The 27,225-nt window shown below is 43.8% G+C and overlaps 2 protein-coding genes across 3 annotated transcripts in view; one reads left to right on the forward strand and one right to left on the reverse strand.

The window, feature by feature from the left end:
• Positions 1-4,110: 4,110 nt before the first annotated feature.
• DNAJA4 (DnaJ (Hsp40) homolog, subfamily A, member 4) lies at positions 4,111-19,079 on the forward strand. 2 transcript variants are annotated; one of them, XM_006888263.1, is made up of 8 exons: positions 4,111-4,190; positions 4,592-4,730; positions 10,955-11,135; positions 12,947-13,051; positions 13,871-14,098; positions 15,364-15,594; positions 18,664-18,764; positions 18,861-19,079. In XM_006888263.1, the coding sequence occupies exons 1-8, from the start codon at positions 4,111-4,113 to the stop codon at positions 19,077-19,079; spliced, it is 1,284 nt and encodes a 427-aa protein (XP_006888325.1). The 2 variants fall into 2 exon arrangements, with proteins under 2 accessions (XP_006888325.1, XP_006888326.1); XM_006888264.1 differs by lacking the exons at positions 4,111-4,190; positions 4,592-4,730 and adding an exon at positions 6,246-6,282 and having other exon boundaries at positions 10,944-11,135.
• Positions 19,080-22,314: 3,235 nt separating this feature from the next.
• Positions 22,315-27,225, reverse strand: part of WDR61 (WD repeat domain 61) — a 29,930-nt gene continuing 25,019 nt past the window's right edge. The window contains exons 10-11 of the mRNA XM_006888265.1: positions 26,535-26,613; positions 22,315-22,594 (exon numbers count right to left, since the gene is read on the reverse strand). Of these exons, the coding sequence (XP_006888327.1) occupies positions 22,505-22,594; positions 26,535-26,613 (169 nt within the window). The 3' untranslated portion in view covers positions 22,315-22,504. The remainder of the gene's footprint in view (positions 22,595-26,534; positions 26,614-27,225) is intronic.

Consider the following 27,225-nt stretch of genomic DNA (forward strand, 5'->3'; position numbering starts at 1 on the left):
ATATATCACTTCTTATCTGTTCTTTCCCTTATCTGTTTCAATACAATATACATAATTTATCCAGTTTTTTCTGTCATACCCCCACCCTGATGACAGACCCATTCTACAACAGTGGCACCATGCAGTATTTGTCCCTTTGTGACTGAGATATTTCACTCAGCATAATGTCCTCCAGGGTCACCCACTTTGAATAATATTGCATGAGTTCCTTGTTTTTCAATGCTGCATAGTATTCCACTGTGTGGATATACCACAGCTTCTCTATCTATTAGTTTGTTGATGGGCCCTTAGGCTGCTTCCAACTCTTTGCTATTGTAAAAAACGTCTAAAAATTTTAAAGGGGAAAGATGTCAGTTTAAAGACTAAGTTGTACCTGATCCAAGCTATGGAATTTTCAATAACTTCTATGTATCTGAAAGTTGGATACTAAAGAAGAATGACTGAAGAAGAAATAGTGCCTTTGAATTGTGGTGTTTTCGCGAAGAGTACCGAGTATAGACTGGCAAAAGAACAAATCTGTCTTGGAGGAAGTAGTACAGTTAGGGGTTTCTTAGAGACAAGCATGGTGAAACTTTATCTCATATACTTTAGGCATGCTATCAAGAGCGGGGGGGGGGATGTGGGAAAAGACATCATGGTGGGAAAGGAAGCAGATCAAAGAGAGGAAGATTTTCAGCAAGATAAATTAACACAGAGACTTTAATGATGGGCTTGAGTATGACAGAAACCGTGAAGATGGCGGGGATAGGGCCAAGCTCCTCTCTGTTGTCCTCAAAGGTCCCTAGGAGTCATAGTTGACTGGGCCACACATAAATTTTCAATACTTTGCCTCATTCACTCTAAGGGCTATTTACGACTTTGTTGTTTATGGGACCTTAGGATCTTGTCTGCAGAATGATAACTCTTCCTGGTTTTCTTAGTTCTTTCCAAACTGAAGCACCTTCAACTCCTGATGGCAACAGCTTCAGTTGAGTGTGGTGGTCCAGGAGGAAGAAATCTCGGGAAGACCACACTGTTACCCATAGAAACATCGCTGGAAACTTGGGGTTTCCTGTTAACATGGTGGAGTTAAAGAGCAATTTCAATATGAGTTCTTAAAAATTCCCCCGGGCCTAGAATGCTCGGGGGGGGGGGTAGATTGAGTGATTAGATTCACTTGTATAGTCTGAGTGCTCTTTAAGGAGGGAAAAAAAATTAAAATTTTATTTTATTAATTTTAATGAACATTTTACAGAGATTTTGGATTTCCATTCATTCATTGTTACACTTATCTCCCCGCCCACCCCTCTCCCCAGTTTGCTCTTCTCTTTAAAAAGTAAAAGAAAAATTCCTTCATTGGTGTACAATCCCCCTGCCCCGAGTACACTCCACTATGCAACCTTCATTCTGGACTCTTGTCATAACCATAATACCGAATCATAGATCTCTTTTATACTGTTCTCTCTCTCATCTGTTTCAATGCAGTATACATAATTTGTCCAGTTATTCTGTCTTACTCCAACCCTGATGTCAGTCCCATTCTACAACAGTGGCACTATGTAATATTTGTCTTTTTGTGACTGAGATATTTCACTAAGCATAATGTCCTTAAGGAGGAAAAAACTTTTAAAAAGATTCATTGACAGCTTGTCAGAGCCAACTCACAGCTGAACCTCCAGAGGTTTCTCAGAAGTTGTAAATCACACAAGAGGAGATTGCTTGTCTTTCTCCTTTGGAGTTGCTGGTAGATTCAAACCAGCCACCTTTAGGTTAGCAGGACAGTTCCCTCTCTCTAAGGCAAGGCCATACCTTCCTCCAGTCTCTACAGCAGGTATACAGCACAGAGCCTGGCACACAGCCAGTGCCCATGGGATGTTTGTAGTGATGAAATCAATAAATGCCATACTTTATGAGCACTTTCTCTTTGGCAGATATATGTGTAACCCTTTACACACACTATCTCCATTAATTCTTACAATAACCCCGTGAAATAGATGCTTACTCTTATCCACAGGGTGGAATTGAGGCTCCAAGAAATCCAAAGACATGTTGCATTGAGCAAATCTACTGTCAAGGATGTCTTTAAGGTGCTAAAAAGCAAGGATGTCAGTTTGAGGACCAAGGAGGCATTTTCCATTGCTTCATATACGTCTGAAAATTAGACAATGAAGAAGAATTGATGCTTTTGAATTGTGATATTAGTGAAGAACATTGAATATACCATGAAATACTATAAGAACCAACATATTTGTCTTGGAGGAAATGCAACCAGAGTATTCCTTACAAACAAATATGGTGAAACTTCATCTCACATATTTTGGGCACGCTATTAGGAGGTTGCAGTCCTTGGAAAGAGACATCATGCTAAAAAAAGTAGATTCAGAAAAAAAAAAGAGGAAGTCTCAGTGAAATGATTGACACAGTGGCCGCAACAATGGGCTTGAGTATGTCAGAGATCTTGATGATGGTGCAAGGATGAAGGGCAAGATTTCCAGCTATTGTTCATAGGGTTGTTATGAATCATAGTCCACTAGGTGGCTCCTTACAACAACAGTAACATTAAGAAGTTGAGAAAACGAAGGCCCAGAAAACCAAGGTCACACACAAGTGGCAATGCTGGACTTTGAACTAAGTCTGCCTTCAGAGTGCCCTCTGCTCTCATCAGAAGGCTCCATTCTGTGCCTCCATGGTTCTGACCACCTTTAAACCATCCCCCTCCCAGACATACTCCTTCTGCCAATGTCACTTGCTTTTTGCATCAAAACTTAACAGCTTTGGTGATCGGTTGTGGTCCCAGCTCTGACTGAACATTGAAAATACAGGGAAGCTTTACTGATTCCCTGGGTCCACTCTTAGCAGCTCAAATGTAATTGGTCTGGACACATGGATTTTTAGAAGCTCTGTCAAGTGCCTGCGATCAGCTATGTTTGAGATGAGCTATGTTTTTAGGAAACTTAACAGACGTTTCAATAAATTCTTGCTGAAGGTCAGTGGGCAGGCAGGTGATAATGACTATGTCCTGCTGATGAAGAATCTGATGAAGAGTCTAATGTTCTTAGAGTTAAGAAGATCTGGTATAGAATCCAAGATTCCTGACCTTCAGCTCTCATGTTTTTCCTCTGTCCAAAGTTGATAAACCTACAGAGTCATTAATCAGGGGGGTAAATATCCCAATGTTTCCATGAATAGAATGACATTAAAAGCAGTTTGCCACACACAGTATACATGTAAAGGAGGATGGTGCCAACAGCAGGACCCAAACTGAGACCAAAGGATCGTGCAGAAGGGAACAAAGTGTTCCAACACAGAGAAGCTGAAGCCAGGCTGGGAGTGGTGGTGGGCTTGCACCCAGTCTTGTTCTTTGTTCATGGTTCTCCGGGCACTCATGGCGGGGCTTGGCAATAATACTGGGCTGCCCCTGCCTACAACGCCCCTGCGCCAACGGCCATCAGCTGCTCTTCCAATGTTTGCAAGACATATAGGCTATCCGGGCGAGTCCAGTCTCAGTGCTTTGAACTGATATGTGAAAGGCAGGGACAACTTCCCACCCTTGGAAATATAGGAGGCACACCTGGAAAACCCAAGGGATGTCACTGCTTTTATCTGTGAGGTGTCATTATAAACATCCGGGGGGCCGTCACTGACCACACTTTGGGAAGTAGGCTTTCAGGCATTCCCAGTGGTGGGCAGTGGAGAGGGCCAGGGACCTGGATCCACCAAAAGAACACTATTCCAATGTGGGAAGACTTAGTTTTACCCGGTTTAGAAGATGCCCTGGGGGCAGCCTCGACAAATAAAGCTCCATCGTGGCTGTGATCAACGGCCTTTACCCAGACCCAAATTTCTAAAAAATGCCACAAACCCGGACAGCCCTGGGCGTGGATGCCAGCTGTGATCCAACAAGAGGGCGGCCACACCCACAGGGAGAGGCTGGGTGGGGACCGCAGGACACAGGTCTCTCAGCCCAGCCCCTCAGCGCAGGGTTCCCGCCCGCGCTGCCCTTCTGACCACCGGACCCTCGAGCCAAGCGACCTCACGGACACCCGCAAGGGCAAGGGGGCAGCCGCGGGGCGGCGGGACAGACGTCGGAAGGCGCCCCGTACGTCGAAGCCGCCTTCCAAAACCCCCACCATGGCCCGGGGCGGCGGACAGAACTGGAATTCCGGGGAATCGGAAGGGCGGCCCGAAGAACCGGCGCCCGAGGACACTGGGTAAGATGCGGCCTGTAACCCAGCAGAGGGTGGGCACACGCACAGGGCCCAGCCCGGCCGCGAACCCACCGCCGCGCCCCCGCTGGGCCGGCCCATTGGCCGCCGGAACCTCCGCGAAGGTTCTGGGTCTTTGTGGCGTCACAGTTTTCGTGCGGAACCTTCCGCCGGCGCCGAATAAAACCCGCCGCGGAGGAGCCGGCGGCTGAGTGCGGCGTCCCTGGCGCGGAGGTTGGCCGGGAGCGTTCCGGAGGGCGGGAGCCCGGGGCGGCGGCGGCTGCGGCTGCGGCCGTGACCGTGACGGCCGGCCGGGCGGGCGGGCGAGCGAGCGCGGAGGTGTGAGTGAGGGGTCTGGAGTGGACTCCAGGGGTTCGCTGACCGGCCGCGCCCCGCCCGCCCTGCAGAGACAAGATGGTGAAGGAGACCCAGTACTATGACATCCTGGGGGTGAAGCCCAGCGCCTCCCCAGAGGAGATCAAGAAGGCCTATCGCAAGCTGGCGCTCAAGTACCACCCGGACAAGAACCCGGATGAGGGCGAGAAGGTGCGGGCCGGGCTCGGGGCAGTGCGGGCCGGGCCCGCGAGGGGCGCCGCGGGGCTGCCATGAATTATTCAGCCCGGGAGGACGGGGGCTGTGAATTATTGAAGGCAGAGGGGGAATCCGAGCCGCGTGGGTCTGTGAGGCGGTCGCTGGGCAGCGCGCTCCCTGCAGCGGGGCGAGGGCTTCCCGAGGCCAGGCTGGCGCTGCGCCCTGCGGTCAGGGGGGAGGCACCTCCCTGAGCCTCAGCTTCAGAATTGAACTGGAGGAAGGGGAGCCTAAAGGACGAGGGCCCCCTTTTCTGCCCATTCATTCCTCCAATCACTCCTCCCTCAGGTGTTCATGAAGCCCTTGCGTATTGAGGCTCTGGGATTTAAACGTGGGAGCTCAGGTCTCCGTGTTCTCAGGTGTTCTAGTGGGGGTGGAGCTGGGAAACGAAGGCACTGACCACCAGAAGGTGTGTTTTTGCTGGACCCACTGGGACTTAAATAATTTTTGTGCCCAGATCTTCAGTTTATCTGTCAACCTTAGAGATGAGTTTTCTTTAGGCTGTGCTAATACTTTGCACAAACCTTTGAGAATGATTGAGTTCACCCTGTGCCTCTCCCCTGCTTTATACATATTGTTTAATTTACTTTTTGAAACATTTACATTTACTTTTTAAAACAAGGACAGAAAGATCTGTAACCTGCCACATTATTTTACATACATTTTTCAGGTTCTCTGTCACAAGTAGCCCACAGTTGGTCATAATTACTCATGCCCTTTTTATTAAGCATATAGAGTTGACTCCTACTCATAGCGACCCTATGAACAACAGATCTGAATCTTTCCTATTAAGTACTCTCATAAAAGGCTGAAAAATGCTCTGAATGATAAAAACCCAAATGAAACACCTCGGTTTGTTGGAAAGTGCGGAGACAGTTGCTTTTTATCCCTGAGGATGTCCATGAGCCACTTGAATAGGTGAATTGGAAGAAATACTTGTTATCCAGCCCACTTCTGTCTTCATTTGCAGCCATCATTCTCCAAAACTTTGGCACTCTCAGCTGGGTTTGCAGGGGTGCACCTGTTGTAGTAGCTAATAACAGTGATACCTGGGTCACTTGTGAAGTCACAACTCACCCGACTAGCATTTAGACCTGTAGAAATAAGTTCCACAGTATCAACATACCTGTCTGTGTCTTAGCTATTCTAGGCTGGTGAAAGCTGTTTAAGGAAGCTTGGCTAGGTGGCAGCAATGATAGAATATTTATATTTAGCTTCATGTGCTGAATGTGGCTGTCACAAGTTTAAAATGCTTTCCTATAAGGCCATTTGTCTGTTACCCACTCATGTTCTTTCTCATCTATATTTAGGTGGCTTACTGTAGCTTTTAAAGTCACCAGCCTACTACATGATGTTGGTGATTCATAGACATGCTCCCGAAAAGCTCTGCAGTTTGTGAGAATATCCTTTAGGCAAAGCACTTGTAGGCGTCTGATCCCACCTTCCAGCCAACTGGCTAAAGGCAGTGTGTGGGAAAGCCTCCTGACCTGGGTTTCAGGTCAGGTCTCAGAGCACTTACCAAGATGGAGTTCATGGATAGGTGAATACTGTTTGAGACAAGCCTGCTTTTGATGTTTTGTAACTTCTATTTTCCCCTGTTGAGTTTGTACATATATACTTCATTTGTATGGCATTCATCTTGTATACACCTACCTTCAGAGGATCTTGGTGGAGTAAGTGTGGTCTGACAGGCCCCTTGCAGCAGCTCGGGGAAGTTGTGCCCACTGTCAGAAATGCTGTTTCCTCCTCCCCCTCAAGGAAGCCAGTAAAAAACCCTTTATTTAGTTCTCGGTGAAAATGTCTTTCTGGAATCTGCCTCTGAGCCATAGAGTGACCCACTGCCCTAATACTTATCCTACTTTGTTGTGATTACTTGTTTGAGATTGGTATTCTCTGTTAGAATATTAGCAGGACCCACTGTGTGCCTGCCCTGTTTCTAGGCGTGCTGTAGTGTCAGCTCTACCTTGGCAGACTCAGTGGATGGAGATGTCAGGAGGAGAGATACACTTTTATAGTTTCTGTGTGGAGGAGGGGAAAGGACTCTAGAAGGCACAGTTTGGAAGGAAGATTATTTCAGTGAACCAGAGGGCAAATTGGGAGATTAGTGGAGATTTGAATTGGAAATCAGAGGGGGGTGAGGAGACTGGGAACACAATTTATAGAAATTCTACTGTTCAAATTCACTAGATGCTTTGCTGGAGAAGGAGGGCAATATCCTCCTGTACCAGTCAGATCCAATTTCATGGTACACACACAAAAAATAATAAAAGAAAAAAAATTTTGCTGTAAAGTTTCTCAGAGGGCTCATTCATTCATTCGTTCATTCACCAGATATGTCCTGTTCTGGTATACGCTTGAGTAGGGCTTTGCTGTATTTGTTTGATATTCTTGCACACACTACGTCACAGGTGGAACTTTTAAATTTTTTTTTCTCTCTTAAGTTTTGTCACTGTATTATTAATGTCTCTTCAAAAATAGATTAAGCCAGCCTTTCCCATTTGCTTCAGGACAACTGAGAAGGCCGTTAGGGTGTCAGTCTTTGTTTTTTTCCCCTGTTGTCCTGTGTTGCTAAGCATTAGGCAGCCTGTGTTTGTTGTCAGACTTTCTGTGTGGAGTTAGTACTTATCTGCAGCTGACTTTCCGCCAATTGCAAGATCTGAAAAGTAGTCCCCACAGGAGCAATGGCCGGAGTTGTGTTCATGCCTACTAACTGAACCAACTTTTGAGATGCCTGGCTCTTTGATACATTTTACTGTAACATTGTTTGAATTACTGATTTTTAAATTAAAATATAAAAGATAGCATAACTTTGCAGAACATTTCCCCCTAGCCACATGCATCCTCTATTTCCCCTCTATGAGGGGACTGATTCAGTGACTGGGGTAATGGGCGTAGGTGTGTCAGAGATAGATTGGCACAGGACAGAGCGGGGCTTAGGGCTGTTGTACACAGGGTCGCTCTGAGTCACAGGTGACTCGACAGCATGTAACAACAACATTTACTATTTTATCACATGTACTTTTCAAATTGCTATATTGTCTTTAAAGTACTCTTTCCAGCTGTTTAATAATCTGTTAAGGGGTCTGAGGCCAGTTATCACAGTCTGAAAAGTGAACTGGTCAGAACAGAAATCTCACCAACTGTGCAAAGCAGGTTCAGGCAAAGGGATGAATTAAGACCCTGGAGTGCTGGGATCCCAGGTGAGGTGCACTCCTCCACAGTTAGTGTGAGCCTCATTCCTCTCCTGGGTCTGGCCTCTGAATATCACCAGGTGAGGGGGAAGTTGCTACTATCCTTTTTCATCCATTAATTAATTCCTTTAAGTATGTTGTGAGTTGCCAGGCTACTTGGTGTTTCTAGTGGTCATTCTCGTGAAGCACATTTCCTGGGAATTTCTTAGGATACAGCGTGACCTACTGGCTTTCTGATCCTCCACTCTAGGCACCAGATTCCTACACTTTGATATTTACAGGTGGTAGTGGAGCTACTCCTTGGCAGAAAGGATATGAGAATAAGCATTTCAAAAGATTTAACTGCCACGTGTGTGATTCTAAGGTTTTCCCCCCAGTTACCTCACCTCCGAACAGGAGAAAATAGAGTGTCTCTGCCTTTCATTTCCATATTTGTATCTTCATGACACTTTGAGTGGATGTTTTATTGAGCCAGCTGCATGACAAAATGTTTATATATAAACTACAAGGAGGGCCAAGACCCTGCCTCATTCATAGAGTATGTCTACAATCAAGCCATTCATTTAACAAATATACACCAGCTCCTCCAGGGGAGAAATATGAAACATTCAGCTTCCGTGAAGGTGAGAAAAATGAAACACTCAGCTTCCATGAAGGTTTATGATCATGAAAACCCTAAAAGGCAGTTCTGCCCTGCCCTACAGTTGTTGGCTGTGGGTTGGAATAGTCTCGAAAGCAGTGGGGGTTTTTGGATTTGTCTTCAAAATGTTAGACAGTTCTAAGCCTGGGGAAGACAGCAGTGACCAAAACTGACAAGATTCTTTGTCCTCAAGAAGTTTATGTTGCAGTGCAGATGCCGAGATAAGCAATAAATGTCAGGGTATGCTCAAAAGACGATGGAGAATATGGGAAGTTTGGAGGTTAGGGATGCATTTTAAAGCCAGGACAGTAGGAAAACCTCCCAAGAAGGTAGCTTTTGAGCAGAGGCTAGAAAGATATGACAGGGAGGCTGTCCCAGGCTAAGTGTATCCTAGGGTGCTGAGCAATAGTAAAGAGGCTGCAGAAACTGGAGAACGAGGGAGTGTAGGAGGAAATGAAGGCAGAGAGGTGTCAAATTGGACTTGTGCTCAAAGAAAAAATTGCTGAAGAGGGTTTTGAGCAGTGAGATCAACATGATTTAACGGGCTTTAGAGAACAGACTGAAAGCTGGGTGAGGATGGAAGCTGGAGGCCAGTAAGGAGGCCACTGTGTTGGCCAGGATGGGCATGGGAATGGTATAAAGGAATTAGTTTGGATTATGTTAGTGTCTTAATTTCATTTTAAAAATATCCATGCCTATAGAAAAGAAGGGAACCCCAGCACAATATTCATAATATTCTCCACCTAACTCTACCAATAAGTAGTAAATATGTTGCCACATTTGCTTTATTAATTTCTATTATATTTGCCAAAGGTTTTGAGATTAAGTTGCTTGCATCAGAACTTTTCAGCCTGAAATTTAACTTCAACATATTTTTCTTAGGAAGAGTAACATCTTTGTTTATAATCATATGTCTTAGTTACTTAGTCCTGCTATAAGAGAAAACCACAAGTGGTGGCTTTAACAAACAAAAATGTATTTTCTTTTCATTTAAGAGGCTAAAAGCTCAAATTCTGAAGTTCAGATTGGAGAAGGCCATTTTCTCTAACGGCAATGGAAGAAGTTCCTTGTCTCCTTTCAACATCGCAGGGCCCAGCATTCCTTGGAGGTGTTCTTGTATCTTGGCATTGGTCTTCTCCTAGGTCTAGGAGGTTCTCATTGCAGGGGCCCCATATCCAAAGGCCATACCATCTCAAAAAAGACTGATTCAAGATAGTCTAATCCTATAGATTGTATCCTGCCTCATTAATGTAACTGCCTGTAATCTTGCTTCATTAACATTTTTGAGATGAGGGTTTATCACATAGGATAATTATGTCAGATCACAAAATCAAGGGTAAGTGCAAAATACTGAAAACCAAGGCCTGACAAAGCTGGCACATATACTAAGATTACCAAATTAAAGAAGTTTATGAGAAAAAAACTAGGAGCCATTTTTTCCCTCCAGTACAGGATACAACCCAGGATCGTACATTGCCTTTAGCTTTCCTGTTGTTCTCCTTTACTTGTATCTTCCCGACACTGGCATTTTTGAAGAGTCCAGGCACGTTTTGCACACTGTTCCTCAGTTTAGTTTTTCTGATTGTTTTCTTACAATTGGACTCTGGTGGTGCACTTTTAGAAGGAATGTTACACAGAGGATATTGAGTCCAATAGGATTGCTGACAGATGAGCAGGGCAGGTGAGAGGAAATGAGGTTTCGGTGTGACCAGTTAGTTACCTGAGAAGTGAGGGAGACCATGGAAGGAGTAGGCTTTTCCAGGGAAGATTGGGAGGGCAGGGTTGTATATATCTGATCAATGGTTAGGTTCTCTCAAGATGACCACAGTTTAATTTCATGCTCGTAAACTAGTCAATTCTGACTTGACAGCACCCAGCAGCAACTGAAAACTCACTGGACAATCAGATGAGTCAGTTCTGACTTGATGGCAAACAACACACACAGACTAGTCAAGCTGTTTCCTTGAGCTGGAATGTCAGGAGGAGAACCCCAGCGTCCAGGGTTTCATCTCTTTGTAGATTAAGCCCTGGCACGTCACCCCTCTTGACCCAACATGACTTCTTGTTGCAGTCTAGAGAAGATGGCCTGCCCTGCTGCTTTCTCTTATTTTCTGCAAAGCCTCTGCTGACACTTTCTTCAGGATATTTAACCCCTTGTGAATATATTTATTTATAGGGAAATAAATGGAAAGACTACATTTTTGGGTGAGAGAATGTATAGACCTGCCAGTTTACTAAGGCAGGGGAGGTGGGGGGAGCAGGATGCTGAACATTTCTATTACTATGTAACATCCACATGGAGTTTCTTTTAATAAAACAACTCCGATCTCTTTTTTTTTTCCTTTTTAAAGTTTAAACTCATATCCCAGGCATATGAAGTGCTTTCAGATCCAAAGAAAAGGGACATTTATGACCAGGGCGGGGAGCAGGCAATGAAGGAAGGTGGTTCTGGCAGCCCCAACTTCTCGTCACCCATGGACATCTTCGACATGTTCTTTGGTGGTGGAGGACGGATGGCTAGAGAGAGAAGAGGTAAATGCTCTAAAGGAATGTAAGAAAGTTTTATAGTTGCCAAAATGATGCATGCTGCTGGAATTGGGATGGCTCATGTTCTGGAAGGGTACATGGAAGTGTTTTAGGATCTTGACTAATAGTTCCTTACTTGTAGTGTCCAGGCTGCTTTGAATCTCTTTCCATATTCAGCACCAGATGCAGGTGGAAAGGGGTGAAGGTAGTGAATGGAAAAGATTGTTGTCAGGATCATTTTATTGTCCTCATTTTCTCTGTTGTTAGGGTAAGACACCTGTGGGCAGTGTAAATGGAAACAGGTTTCCGAGTGGCCAGATGGTTTGTGCTTGACGATTAATTGAAATGTTGGCAGTTAAGATCACCCAGTAGTACCTCTGTTGCCATAAAGACAGTAGCTAGGAGAGCCCAGTGGGTCAGTTCTGCCCTAACATATGGGACTGTATGAGTTGGAACTGAATGCTGATGTGTTCCACTGAGAGCTTCATTCCTCCCCACACTCCTCCCAGTCTTGTTCTTCAGCCTGAGCCGGGACCTTCCTGCTTAGTCCTCTGCCATTCTCCTTCTCAGGAGATTTCCTAGGTAAATTTCTATTTTAAAGTCTTTAGAAGACTGTCTTCTTAGCAGCCTGCTTCATGGACAGTTGCAGGCGAGGCCCTCCCAACTCTTAGCTGAGCAGCCCCATCCTCTGCTCTTTTTTTGAGTTCTAGGGCTGTTCCTCCCAATTTTCCACCTCTTCCCTCCTGGCAGTCTCCGCAAAACACCCCTTCCTCTTGTCCAGCTGACTGTTGATAGTCTCCTTTGCTCAGCAGCAGATAACCAAGTTTATGACAGTTTATTTTCTGGATAAAATCAGAAAAAATAAACTTGTCTTTGGAGTTTAAAGATTTTGTGTGATTTTGGTCTATGAGAAAGTCTTAGATCAACAAGGTCGCTCTTATTCTCACATGATAATTGGCTTTAGACTTAAAGGGTCGATACTGTGAACACAATGTGCCAAAAATCACAAAGTGTGTTTATTAGTAACAGTTCTCCCCATGTTTTCTGAGTATTTTTCCCATTTATATAATTGAAGGTGTGGACATGTGATTAAATCTCTGGACATCTCTTGTCTGACTGTCTTTAAGATCTGGAGATGAACAACCTCACACCTTTAATGAAGTAATAGCTCAGAAACAGTACCTGAGGACAGCTCATCTTAGTGATTAAGAGCCCTGGCAGAGAAAGGAGCTTGGTGCCCCAATAGGCTGGCATAGCCCTAGATGAAACACCCATTGTATTTCATGTAGAAACATAATTTAGACAGATGAAAGAATTCTTCCTTGGCCACAGAATACAAAAGGGTGATGGTGTGCCACAATATTAAGAGCATAAAGCTTTATGCTCAAGGAGTAATGTCCATTAAAGGTTGATAGCATTTGCATCTCTAGGAAGGGTTTCTTAGGAGGAAAACAGAACCAGTATTAATTGGTAAATGCTGCCTTAGGTTCTCTCCTAAGAAAACCTAGGTGATCTCCCTGTCCTTATATCTGTCCTTATAAATAAAGGTGGAAACTTTTTTGTTGTTGACACTTACAAATGATTGAATCACAGCCCCAATGCTAAAGAGTATTTGTTCTAATCTCTGGCAGAGAGCCAGAGGACAAGCAGGCATAATAGATGCATCACTTCCCTTAGGGAGAGAATGAATGAACAGGCACAGCTTGGAATCTCTGGAGCCGTCTATGAGCCTACATTTGGGAGGAGGGTGGTATTTCATACTGTGCTATTTTTAATACAGTATTACTAATTGGGTGTGTTTTTCTTTTCTTGGTAAGGCAAGAATGTTGTGCATCAGTTGTCTGTAACTCTTGAAGATTTATATAATGGAGTCACAAAGAAATTGGCCCTTCAGAAAAATGTAATTTGTGAGAAATGCGAAGGTAAAATGGATTGAATGAGTATCTCAGTTCTGACCCTTAGTCTGAAAAAGAAAAAAAAGTTTTATCTTTTCAAATGTGAGTCAGCAGAGATTGTAAACAGGTGGACATTTATTATTTGAACATTATTATTTGGGCTGGACATTTAGTTAAGATGTTGATAATGATTAAAAATCAGGAGAGTTCATTTAACCCAGAGGTTGGAAAACGTTTTTCTGTATTCAGGCTTTTTTTTTTGCTATATAGTTACTATTGTAGCTACTTAAACTTAATTAAAAATTGTTAGTGCCATTTAGTTAAGCATGACTCACAGCAGCCTTGTGAGCAATAGATCTGAATACTGTTCTGTGGATATTATTGTTCTAATAAAACTTTATTTACAAAACCAGGTAGCAGACTGTTGCTGATGTAAAAGTAGTTACTTTAAAAAAAAAAGATTAAAAAAAACTTAAAGTTGATGACACTCAACCCACATTGTTCCACAAAGGCCAGCTGAGTAGTCCCTCCTATGACAGAGTCAGTCACTGACACCGTTGAGTTCTCCAGTTCTTCATAGCCCAAATCTTCTCACTTATCTCCAGACCTGGGTGGATTTCCAGCTTCAGATGGAAGAAAGAAGCTAGAGCCATAAATTTAGTTTGTCCCAGGCATATCAGTGTTACTATCCAGATAGTATCTGCATGACTAGAATAATTTTTATTTTTCCGAATTGCTTTTCATGCATTTATATGGGCAGAATCCAAACCCCAGTGTCTAATACTGCATTGCTGTGGCCCCCGAAGGACCACTTCTGAGGGATGAGCAGTGGCATCTCTTCTGCAGGTGTCGGGGGGAAAAAGGGCTCTGTGGAGAAGTGCCCAGTGTGCAAAGGGCGGGGAATGCAGATCCACATTCAGCAGATTGGGCCGGGCATGGTGCAGCAAATCCAGACCGTGTGCATCGAGTGCAAGGGCCAGGGCGAGCGCATCAACCCCAAGGACCGCTGCGAGAGCTGCAGTGGCGCCAAGGTGATCCGAGAGAAGAAGATTATAGAGGTGCACGTGGAAAAAGGTGAGGCTGTGCAGAGCCAGCTTTTGCTGGAAATGCCAATCAAGTGCTAGTCACAGGACAGGTTGAGTTTCAGAGAAATAAAATATATTGCAACATACATTAAAGCAGTAATAAGATATGTCACAAATTCCCCCTATTTCTAGGTTACTTCTCTTGACTCTTCATGGCTATGTTTCTATTCTGTGCCACCTACTAGAATTTTTCTTGTTGATGTCCAAACCAACAGCCTTTTGTTGTTGTTGTTGTTGTTCCATGGTAAAATTAGAAGTCACTTTTCCTAAAAAGAAGAAAGGATAAAGTTCTCAGCATTAAAGATAGATGTCCAAGAAGAACACTGAGTTATCCTGCTGATATGAAATGACCTGTAAACACTACTTGGGTATAAAGGTACTCACTTCACTGTCTAATTGTAAAAGGGCAAAGCAAAACAAAAAAGGATAATGCTTTCTCAGACTACAGTAAGATGTGTATATGAGAGAAAAGCAAGATAGGGTGTGCACAAATGAAGGTGTATGCACAGTCTCTCCTGAGGTTTGAAACCAACAAAGTCTTCATTGGATAATTGCCCTCTTGCCATTCTATAACCATTTCTTTAAGGATCTTATGAGATGTTCTTCCTAATACCGTTTATTACCTCCACTGACTATAATACCTGGTCTAAGATCCTGCAGCTATGTGTTCTTGCTCCACACACTCACTCTTCTGTACCAGAGCCTCCCCAGTACAGTGCCTTCTCCTCCAATCCAGTGTGCCTGGCGTCATTGCTCTAAGGATGTTTCTAGTCTCAACTGTTTTCCAAAGTATTCCTTGAATTTTCTGTGACTTCTCAATCCAGCAAATACGTTGTAGAGCCGAGATAAGACCAAAAGTACAAGCAGCAGCATAGTAAACAAACAAAAACAGCATAGTGTTGAAGCAGCTTGTTTAAAAATACCTTCCCGTGTCTGCAAGCATACCCTGAGTTGTTTGCGAGTCTCTTAGTTCCCAAAGCCATACACAATATGTGCCCTGGGAAGTGGGTGTGAGGGTGCCATGTAGGTGTCATGGCTGTTTCCCCCTCCTGCTGCCCACCTGGGTGAGGACGGTGGGAAGCATGCCCTATCTCGGCAATAATCCCAGGGGCCACTCCCTCCCCATGTCCACATGAGGTTGGAAGGTTGGATGAGTAAAAGGCCGTCAAAAGATTGTGTTCCTTCTGTAAAAACTTTATGGAAAATTTGATTTTTAAGAGCTATGGCTAATCACAAAAGAATGATGTTCCCTAGGTATGAAAGATGGTCAGAAGATACTGTTCCATGGAGAAGGTGATCAGGAGCCTGAGCTGGAGCCTGGTGATGTCATAATTGTGCTTGATCAGAAGGATCATAGTGTCTTTCAGAGACGAGGCCATGATTTAATCATGAAAATGAAAATTCAGCTTTCTGAAGCTCTTTGTGGCTTCAAGAAGACGATAAACACACTGGATGATCGAATCCTTGTTATTACCTCCAAATCAGGTAATGTTTCTTCTGTGTGTTTTTGAGGCAGCTGTTGTGTGTTTGACAGAATAATACCAGCAAATCAGCCTTGCTTCACCTTTAGATTGACTTTGGTTACCCAAGTTACTGTGACTTGATTTTCTCTAAATTTAAAAGATCATTAATGACTGGAATGCTTGGGAATTTTATTAATTTTTAAATTTTATATTTGAGGTAGTGAAAGTGCCTCAGACAAGAACCTTAGGGTCTAAAATTTTAACTGGATCTCCTAATTTTAAACTTGAATTTTAAAATTTCTATAGGAATACATTGTACTAGTTTATACCCATGTTCTTCTGGCCTTTGTTGTCAGTTATATATAAGAAGTATTTTCTATTAGACTTCTCACCCCCCCCCCCCAAAAAAAAGGCATTCCTTCCACCGGGTTGCCGTTGTCTTCACACTCACAGCATCTGGAAGGAATGGTTTCTGGCCTGAAAGGGTTCACAGGGGCTTCAATTCTCAGTAGACTACTACATGGAGATCTTGGGCTCCCAGCCCCTAGGAGATTTGACGTTTGAGCATTGAGGGTCCTTCAGGCCCCAGAGCTCCTGTCTCGAAGGTGTGACAAGTTGGATAGGAAGAGGCAGGCCAGGGCCTGGCTAGAAGCTTTAAGTAGCACTTGACCTCATATGGGGGGGAAAAAGTGAGTTGTCTGTGCTGGACAAGGTGTGGTGGCTAAGCCCTCACTGAGCACAGGGCCAGGGTGTTACTTCTATAGTGATCAGGGGTTTAAGGCTGGAGGGGCAAGTGCAGGGCCGAGTGGGAGATAAGCCAGTCTAGGGACGACTGTGGCTGCTGATAAGACTGTAAGCAAACTGTAGTGCAACTTCACCTCCCAGACACACTCCTGAACCTCTTTTGTCTGTTTTTCCCTCTTCTGTGCTTGGTGGAGGTTAACAGGGATGCCATGTGTGTTTCTTCCTTGTGCCACCCACCTGGGTGAGGACAAGGGAGCAGGCCCACCCTTGGCCGTAACCCACCTCCACTCTGATCCCTGTGCCCGCTTAAGGTGAGGAGGTTGCTTCCTTTCTGCCATTATTCTCTCCTGCTACACTACAGGAGTCCTTTTCTGAAAATTTCCATTTCTTCCTTTTCTGGATATAATTTTAAGTGGAATTATAGCTATACTGAGATTAGAGTTAGTATCTGTTTTAATTTTATTTGGAAATACCAAACTTAAAAAAATTATTAAAAATCATACAAGTAAACATGTACCCTTTCATTCAGTATGCCTGGTAACATTTACCTCCTTTACTTTTAGATTTGCTGTAGTGTGTGTACACATACTTAATTTAGGGGAAAGCATCTGCATGAAAATGTAAAAAGAAAATATATTCCTTGAAGTTGCATTCCACAGACCTGGCATGCACCTACTTCCTCTCCTTACTTTAGTAGAAGGGTTTGAGGACCAGTTCCCACAAAGCCCTAGGTTATGAGCAGTGCATCGCGTGCATGCCTGACACCCTCTGCTGTTATGCCCAGGACTCATACTGTCACTGCAGTCAGGCCATCTCGGAGTCCAGCCCAAAGGATCTGCTTGCAGCTTTGGACAAGCTTGTCCTTGGTCTAGGGTGGGAGATCTGAGGTCAAGTCAGTGAGGTAGAGCTTCCGGGGCAGGTCCCAGCATTGCTTGCCCCTCTTATCTGATGGCACCCTCAAGGGACCTAAGGACAGAATGAAAATAGCAAAGAAGGAGCCCAGAGGGAAGGACATGACCACCTGGGCCATGTACCTCGTGTTAGGGGGACCCCAAGGCATACATTTCCTTGCTTAATTGTAAGGACAGGATATCCAGTAACCTTTCTGCTGAAGATTTTATTTCTTTATCATTTTTCCTTATTCTTTGTGCCCTCTCATTTCCTATTTTTTTGTTCCATCATTTCTTCCTCTTTCTTGTGCTATTGAAATGCCCTCCTCACTAGAGGGCCCATGGAGAGTGTCACGAGTGTTGCTCAGAATCAGCAGGTTAATGAAAAAGTGACTGGCCCAGCTGAGGACGGACATGCACCTCAGAAAGAGTCTGCCTTGTGCCTTGTTCTCTTCCATATGGTTTGCCAGGCTTGGCCTCACAATTGCTTTGCCTTGGAGTTCGGCAAAAAAACGAGCAAGTTCTTGTGACCAATAGAAGTGACCATTGACAGGAAAGGGAAAACTGAGATAGGGAATAAAACTGGACAAAAGTCAAACTGAGAATACAGAAAGCCCAATCTCTTGGTCTGGTCACTACTGCACAGCATCCTGCACTCTGAGTGGGCCACATTTAGTCATAGCTACTGGCTCCAAAGACAGGTATCGCTGTATTTTATTTTTAAAAGCCCATGTTATGTATTTTCAAAGATAGCCTCTGTTAGTGACTTCACTTTCTGAATAGTCCTTCATATGGAATCCCATTTTCTCAGGAGAAGGACCCAGTGGTTAGCTTTTATCTTCACTTTTCTTCTGTTGCTCACCCCTTTTATTCTTTTAATTAAAATTCCTTTGCCCATTTTTATTAGTGACCTGAAAAACATACAACTCCAGAGACCCTTTTGTCCATTTTCTTTCTCAAGATTGTAAGGAAATACATGTTTAAAGTTTAGAGGAGACTTGAAGCTCTGGGATTCTAATATCCCTTGATGAAACAGATAGAAAAACCAATGGGTACAACGTAGAGTGAGCCACTTTGTGAGTTTCCTGCCTGGGAAGCTAATGTCACCTGCAGGGTGACCATGAGCACTCTCTTGCCAGTAGGGGCTGGGTGGACTCATTAGGAACCCTTTCCTGCTTCAGGCTGTGTGGGGTGCACACTCCCATTAATGGTCCAGAGGCAGGCAGGGTGAGTATCAGTGTCTTATTTTACCCAGAGTTGGGCTTTCTAAGTTTCTAACTTCACTTTTTAAAGTTCTGCCCAAGCCTCTCATGTCACCCCAGCCATACCAACAGGGAGCACACCGGGGAAGTAGGTATCTGCCCTCAGGCTCTCCCAGAAGGGAGACTGACCCCCCCCCCCCCCATTGGTTTTCCTGTTTCATAACTAATGCAGAACCAAACTTTTTCTTGTGGCAGGTGAGGTGATAAAGCATGGGGACCTGAAATGTGTACATAATGAAGGGATGCCTATCTACAAAGCTCCCCTGGAGAAAGGGACTCTGATCATACAGTTTTTAGTAAGTTCATTGCGCTTTCCTCTACAGAACATGCTATTAAATGCCTTACCTGGAAGAGCAAACAACTACAGCTGTTTCCCACCTCACCTTTAACAGGTCCTCTTTCCTGAAAAACAGTGGCTTCCTCCAGAAAAGCTCCCTCAGCTGGAAGCCTTGCTCCCTCCTCGACAGAAAGTGAGGATTACAGATGACATGGATCAGGTGGAGCTGAAGGAGTTTAATCCCAATGAGCAGAACTGGCGCCAGCACAGGGAGGCTTACGAGGAGGACGAGGACGACGGGCCCCGCGCTGGGGTGCAGTGCCAGACGGCATGACGTGCTAGGGCAGGGCCCAGCTGGACTAGCACACAGTGAATGTAAAGTTGGCACAATGAACATGGCATCGTTCTAATGGCCTCATGTCTGGGGTGTCCTGTGTATGTGTTCAGCATTCTCAGTTGCTGAGTGTCTTTCTGGGGTTTTTTTGGTTGTAATTTAAGTTATAGCTTAATTTATATTTAAATGTTTTAAGTGTAAATCATCTCTAGTCTGCATATGGAATCTGTTCATTTATACTTTCAGGATACACTTCCAGTGACCGCAGGGACACTTTGTACTTCTAGTGGCTTTGCTGTAATTGAGTTCTTATCTCCCTAGCAAGCCCCAACGCGCAGAGTGGCGTCCGGCCAGTCTCTAGGTCTGTGCTTCCCTCCCCTTCCCCGTGGCAGAGTTACAGAGGGCACAATCTCAGGGCTGCTAACATTTCTGAATCTAGATTCTAAATGATCCTCCTAAAGAATAAAAGCACATCTGTGGGTCGGACTGGGCTCCCCATTTCTCCTCTGTCCCTGGTTCACACCCACTGGGCTGTGGTCCCAGAGTGGCAGAGCCACATTAGTTCCTACTACTCTGTACTAAGTGGCTGGAATGGAGGAGGGGGTGTGTGTCTGATCATCTCTTGGAAGATTCGTGAACCTTCCAAGCCTTGTGAGGACCAGTGTTTTAAATGACATGCTGATGTAACTGCTTGCCTGTAGCTCCCCATGCCTGTTCTCTGTGGTATGATTTTCTGTTGAAAACCTTTGCAATGCTTTCCCACCAAAGTGCTTATTTGTAAAGAAGAACTAAACCTTCCATATGAAGCCTGGGGAATGCTGGTGATTTTGGTCAAAGGCACAGCCAGCCCCCTCTTGACCAGTCAGCCTGTATGACTTAAGGGTCTGGAAAGGTATAGAACTTCCCAGTGTTTTCCACGCCCTTCCAAAGCCGCCTCTCATTGCACAGCCATATTTTAAAAGGGCTTCCTGCTCATGGCATCATGTTTAGATAACATGACTGAACTCTACTAGGGACTCCAGCTTGTTGAATTGACTATAAGTTTGGAGAGCTATTTGTCCTGGTAGGTGAACTACAACTTGAACTTAGGTTTACCTCAACCTTTAGCCATTATTGTTCAATATTTCCCATGACAGTCCTGACGTAAATGGCTACCTTCTGAACTGCTGAGTTAGAGCTGAGGCTAGCTGTCAGGTCTACCCTCCCTGAGAGTTTGACTCAGAGCAGGGACCTCCTCTAGGAGAGTCAGAGGGCAGATCAGACCATGACAAGTACGGTGAACAGACCACCTACCCCTGTTCAGCCACTGGTCAGGATTAAAAAAAAACCCAAACAAACAAAAAAAAACCCAACACACCTGATTCTTCCAACTAACCGATGTGAAAAATCAATTTACAAATGGACCACAACTCCAGGGTGTTCTGTTTCTGTGCTGTGACTTCCTCATAAATTATTGCTAGAGAACTACTGTTTAGTTGATGATGGAGCAAAACTACATTCAGCTCCTTCCTTGTCATAGAAATGAATTTGGAGGGTGTTGCTTAAAATCTTATCCACTTGTAATTTGTCACTTTAAAAATAAAACTGACTGGTAAGAGAAAGAAGTGGTTTTTGCCTTTTTAAAAAAAAACAACAAAATGCTCAAATAAGAAAGTTTCTTGTCCCATTGGCTTACAAGATGGAATCACTTCCTCCCTCAAGGAGTTGCTACTTTGGGAATAGGCGTGAGTGCAAATGTTACGATGTAGTAACTGCTATGAGGAAAAAGTAGAGGAAGGCAAAGGGTGGCAGAGATGAGGGAAGGGCTCTGTGAAGTGACATCTGAGTAAGAAGACACGGTCTGAGGCAAGAACATTCTAGGCAGATGAAACAGCAAAGACAGACAGGTTAGTGTGCAGCAGGGTGAGTCAGATAGGAGAGAAGCAGTGGGTTATGGAAACAAGTATGGGTTTTATCCTGATGGTAAAAAGGGTTTTTTGGGAAAGTTATGATCAGTGAAAAAAGCAACAAGCTTCAGCATGTTAGCTACTCTACCCCTTTTATAACTTGTGTATTTTTCCATCTCTAGAATTTAGGAGGAAGCTACTGTCCTCTTTTAGTATGTGCTAAGCCAATGTCTTTTCAGTTACTTGCTATGCATCTGAAAGCTGGACAGTGACTAAGGGTGACTGAAGAAGAATCAATGCCTTTGAGTTGTGTGGAAGAGTACTGAATATCTCCTGGGCTGTCAAGAGAACAAACTGGCCTATATTTGAAAGTGAAACTAGGGTGTTCCTTGGAGGTAATGGTGGTGAAACTGTCTCACATACTTTGGAAATGTTGTTAGGAGGCGCCAGTACTTGAAGAGCATCCTTCTTGAAAAGGAGGGTCAGCAAAGGAGAGAAAGACCCCAAGATGGACTGATACAGGACTGCAGCAATGGGCTCTAGTGTGTCAGATACGAAGGCATGGGATAGGACAGGGTTCCGATTGTTGTTCATAGGGTCAACTATGAGTTGTAGTCAATTTAATGGTGCCTAATAACAAAGCCTGTATAAATGAATCTGAAAAAATGGCCCACTAACTCCAGCAGCACAGACATCTTGGGACACAGGAATCCCATTTATTAAAATCCTATTTTAAAAAAAGTTCCCACTTCTTTCAAAATGCCTTCTGTTACTGAAAATACCTGATTATAACAATTCAAAGCAGAAAAGAATTCTGTCTTGAAAGGGTTAAACTCTTCCAATTACCATGGAGCCAAGTCCCCAGGAGGCTGCTGAAGAGAAAACTCTTGAGATGGAGGTAATCTGAGATGAAGAGGCAGGGCTAGAGCTCAGTCCTGAGGCACAAATTTGACACAAGGCATTGTGAAGGCAACAAGAATAGCAGCTGGCCCTCCAGGACCCACCCAGTAAGCTAGAGACATCTCTGAAATTAATAGGGTTGAAAGGCTAGTTTGGAAGGCACATTTTTAATAAGAAAGGTGCAGTAGCACATGGCCTCCTAGTCAGGATCCTATTCTGAAATGGACGAGCCTCCTTATTTCAGCTTTTTGAAGCCAGCTGTTATCAGCCCCTGGAAGACTCAGTCTGCATTTCTAAACTGGAAAGTTCCTAAGTGCCTGTCTTCATCTCTAAGGCAGATGTTTTCACTTCATAATGCCAATTCTCTCACTGTTCTCTTGGTGAGAAGGTAAATGAAAAACGCAAGCTCTGAAGGTAAATGAAAAAAGCAGCTCAAGAAAACATTTTCTATTAAGAATGTTTTATGAAAAGTATGAGCAGCAGTTTGAATAAACTGAAGATTTATTCACTGTATCTACAAAATTAAAACCTTTGCTACAATAAATGCTCTATTTCTTTTAAACAAACCTGAAAAGGTAAGGAATGTCATGCTCAATCGGTACATTCTCACTGCAGCATATGCTAGGAAGACTCTGGCATTTAAATAGGGCAATCATAGATGTGAATTTCTTGGTCATCTCCAACAGACACAATTTTTGAACCATTTCCATTGTATTTTACTCCCCAGACCTGTAAATAAAAGACATGAAAAGTTCTTTTAATGACTTCGTTTTAAATAAAGATCCTGATTTAGTAATCTCTGGTGGTGTATAGTGTGTTGGGCTACTGCTAATCAGAAGGTTGGCTGTTCAGATATATCAACTGCTTTGTGGCCTAGTGGTAAGAAGCTGTACTACAACTTCAAAGGCACACATTTCAAATCCACCAGCTTCTTTGTGGGAGAAGGATGGCCAGTCTCCTCCTGTGCAATTTACTATCTCTGAAAAATCCCCTGGAGGCTCAGCTACGAGTTGGTTCCAACTTGATGGCACACAGCAACAACTGTGGGGAAAAGACAGGCAGCCTTCCTATAAAGATTTACAGCCTGAGAACCCTTCTATGAGTTGGAATGGATTTGATGGCAGTGGGTTTGTACTGAATCTAGAAACAATCTGAGATGAGGATGCTCTCCTACTTTCTCAATCAGTGACAATAGGCCCTTGTCTTCAACCAGGTGCATTCCATTGTTATGTGCTGTCGAGTCGCTTGTGACTCATAGCGACTATGTACAACAACCCTAAACCCTGCTCTATCCTGTGCCAGTCTCATTGCCTCTGACACAACCATCCCGATTACCCCAGTCACTGAATCAATCCACCTCATAGAGGGTCTTCCCCTCCTGCGCCGTCCCTCCACTCTGCCCAGCATGATGTCCCTCTTCAAAGACCTGTCTCTCCTTACAACATGTTCAAAGTATGTCAGGCAAAGCCCCAGAATCCTTGTCTCCAAGGAGCAGCATGGTTTAACCCTCTCTTGGATGAATCTATTTGTTTTCTTGGCAGTCCATGGTACATTCAGTACTCTTCGCCAGCACCACAGCTCAAAGGCGTCAGTTCTCCTTCTATCCTCCCTAGTCATTGTCCAACTCTCTGATGCATAACAAGTGATTGCAAAAACCATGGCCTGTATAAGGCGCACCTTAGTCTCCAGAGAGACACCGTTGCTCTTGAGTACTTTAGAGAGGTCCCTAACAGCAGACTTTCCCATTGCAATGTTTTTTGATTTCCTGGCTACTGGTGCCAAGAGTGTTGACCGTGGAGCCGAGCAAACTGAAGCTGTGAACAATCTCAATCTCTTCACCATTAGCACATTCTTTCCCTCTCCCAGAGTTTGGGGTGTAGAGCATTATGTATTGTGCTTCTGAAAGGCTGGCAGTTCAAATATACTAGCTGCTCCAAGAAAGAAAGATGGACAGTCTTCTCCTTAAAGATTTACAGCCTCAGAAACCCAATGAAGGGTCACAATGAGTTGGAATCAACTTGATGGCAGTAGATGGGTCCCCTCCCCAACTCCAAAAAATGTAATGGTTAAACATTAACCAAGATTATCTACTAACCATTCAAAGATTCAGGATCAGGGGTGACCAGATACCATGCAGACAGAACCCACAAGGACCCAGCAGAGGCTCTCATTTATGTGTCCAGGAAACAAAGGCCTTAGAATTACCTTGAGGTCAGCTGTCAACAGGGACAACTACGAACTGTCGTCCTCACCTAACTTGTCTCAACACCTCCTGCAGGCAGTAATTCTGTTATTCATTGAGGCCTGTCAGCTCCCAGGAGCTGGAAAGCATGACACAGTGAATCACTGATTTTATTTGATATGTGATAAATTAACTGATTTGGAATTGCTTCCCACACAAATTGATTTGGTTAGAGTTTCATCAGGAATAAATTTCTGGGTGGCTTTTACTTTTAGTGAAAGTATACACAGCAAAATAAGCACCCATTCCTGTTCCCCAAGATGTTTGGGGACTGTTCCCTCCTTCTCAGAGTTGTTGGGACAAAACTGAACAGGAAGTCTGTTAAAATGCAGAATCTCAGGTTCAAACCAGAGATTCTGACTAGAATTTAACTAGATTCCTGGAGGAAGGAAGGGATCAGGTGCTCATGAAAGACTGAAAAACCACTAGAACATCTGCACTTCATATAGGCAAAGACATTCCAGTAAGAAGAGTTCCTCTTTCATTTAAAATTGAAACCACAGAGTTTTTAATATCATAAAGCCAAACCATATTCAAGAACTTCCAGCTTCTTGTAGATTTTTAAAAAAGTATCAGTTGTTGAAAAGCTCCAAAAATGACAAGTAGTAACCATGGTTAAGCAATGGTGATTCCTAAGAAGGAAAGGCCTCAGTGGGCCAGCCACAAGCAGTGCTGTTTTGCACCAGTGAATCAGAACCGACTCCTAGCTGACCCTCTAGCAGGTATTCAGAGTCTGTAAACTGCTCTGGAGGAGATGCCCCATCTTTCTCCTGAGGGACAGCTGGTGGATTCAAACTGCCTGTGGAGCAGCTCCTGACCCCCAGGTCACCAGAGTAGTGTTTTCCCAAACACATTTAAAAGCCTGTGAAACACATGGATATCGTGCCAGCGGCACTTCTCCTGCCACCCAACAGGAAAACTGGGCCATAGTCAAGGCCAAGGAGATACAGCAGCTCAGTCCCTGCAGTCTCCCAGGCTTGATGACCTGAGCAGCAGGGTTCAGAAAAGAAAGGCGCTCTGGCCCAGTGGTCAGATAACACTAGCCAAGTAAGGACAAAGAAATGAAATATCATGTCGTAATGTATCTGACAAGGGCCTAATCTCTCAAAAAGTTCTAACAAGAAAAAGATAAAAGAATGTAATTACAAAATGAGTAGAAGACATATTTCACCAAGAAGACATTCAGATAGCAAACACATGAAGAAACGCTCAGGACCATTAGCTGTTAGAAAGATGCAAATCTGAGCAACAATGACAGATCATCTCATCCCAGCAACAATAACAAAGTTCAGTAAGACAGAAAACACAAATTGTGCTGGCAAGGGTGTGAAGAGATCAGAATGGTCACACACTGCTGGGAGGAATGAAAAATCCTCTTAACACTATGGAAACCAGGTTGGTGCCTCCACAGGAACTTGGAAATAAAAATATCACTTGATCCAGCAATCACACTACTAGCGGTAGAGCCTAAAGAAATAAGAGCTGTGACATAAACTGATATATACACATCCATGTTCACTACAGCATTATTTACAACAGTAAAGAGCTGGATGCAACCAAGTGTGCATCAACGGATGAATAGTTAAAGAAACCATGGAACGTTCACATAGAGAGTATCAGGTAATACGAAAGAACAAGCTCTGATGGCTCAGTGGTAAGGAATTGTGCTGCAACCCAGAGGGATGTGGTTCAAATCCACCAGCTGCTCCACTGCAGGAAGATGAGCAATCTCCTCCCATGCGATTTACCACCTCTAAAAACCCACTGGAGGGTCAGCTCTGTCGGTCCCAACTGCATGGTATTCAACATCAACAACAACGATTAAAAATTAATGAAACGCTACATACTATGGATGAATCTAGAGGAAATTAGGCTGTTGGGTAAATCAGTCGTAAGAGGACCAGTATAAGACTATTATAAAAAGCTAGGGGTAGATTTACACACAGAATCATTCTTGAATGGTTACCAGGGCAGGAAAGGGAAGGAGAGAGAAGTAAAAATAAATAGTAAGGTGAGCGAGGGGAAGGGCAATATAAAGGATCGGATCAGACAATTAATTGTAATTAATGTTATAAAACAAAATGTATGAATGGTTAAATTTTTAAAAATAATGATTTGTTCATTTTCACTTAAATAAGGGAGCTCTGGTGGCATAGTCAGTAGAGAGTTGAGCTGCTAACCCACAGACAGATGGTTCAAATCCACTAGTGGCTAAATGGGAGACAGATGGGCAAACTTCTGAGTGATATACAGCCTTTGATCTGAAAATCTGCTGGAGGGTCAGTTATGAGTCAGTACAATTAATCAGTTGTAACTAATGTTATAAAATAAAATGTATGGATGACTGAATTAAAAAGAAGATGACTTATAAACTTCCACTCAAATAAAAAAAATTATAATAAAAGAAATGGAAATACTATGCCATACCTGATCCTGGTGATCAAAGAATGTGTGAACACAAGTCCTTGTTCCAACATCCCAAACTTTGACACTTTTGTCAGATGAACTGTTTTGGAAAGTGAACATATATGTCAGAAAACCGTTTTTAGACTGAAGTTGAAAATAATTTGACTGAAATACCAAATTTCTTCACTCATTTACACCCTGCCTCCCTTCAGAGGCCTCACCCCACTTCCACCCCCGTCTGTATACACATGTGGACGACCTGGGCCCCAGGAGGTGGCCGGGGAGTTGCCATCACTAGGTCACGCTTTCCCTCTCAGGGCAGCCACGTCCCTAACCCTGAAAGGGAGGCCTGGTCTAATGAGAAGGGACGTCATCCTAAGTCTCAGATCCATCTACTAATTCTAGGTGGGGCAGACCTTTAAAGCTCCAAAAGAAAAGCTTTCAGGAGGGGCCAATCCATGTTGCAACACTCATTAATCTTGCCTTCTCAGATTTTTCAACTGTCCTGGCCAGTGTGGGCCCATGTAACATTGGGACTAAGAGCAGATTTCCTTTTTATCTAAAAGCATATTTTAAGTTATTGTTGTAACATAGGTACAACTTAAACTGTAAGTGGAAGTCTACATGTATGAGAAAAAAAAAAGTGGGAGTTTCACTGTTTAATCTGCTCAAGCTAAAGACAACTAACTACTTAAATAAAAATAGACAATAG

Source organism: Elephantulus edwardii, unplaced genomic scaffold (assembly GCF_000299155.1).
Source record: "Elephantulus edwardii isolate Elephantulus edwardi_28Jun2011 unplaced genomic scaffold, EleEdw1.0 scaffold00066, whole genome shotgun sequence".
Classification (NCBI taxonomy): Eukaryota; Metazoa; Chordata; class Mammalia; order Macroscelidea; family Macroscelididae; genus Elephantulus; species Elephantulus edwardii.

Bases quoted from the DNA above. Each gene is read 5' to 3' on its own strand.
- DNAJA4 (XM_006888263.1), top strand. From the start codon at position 4,111: ATGGCCCGGGGCGGCGGACAGAACTGGAATTCCGGGGAATCGGAAGGG. The intron at 4,191-4,591 runs GTAAGATGCGGC...CCCGCCCTGCAG, and splicing joins CCGGCGCCCGAGGACACTGG to AGACAAGATGGTGAAGGAGA. The intron at 14,099-15,363 runs GTGAGGCTGTGC...GATGTTCCCTAG, and splicing joins AGAGGTGCACGTGGAAAAAG to GTATGAAAGATGGTCAGAAG.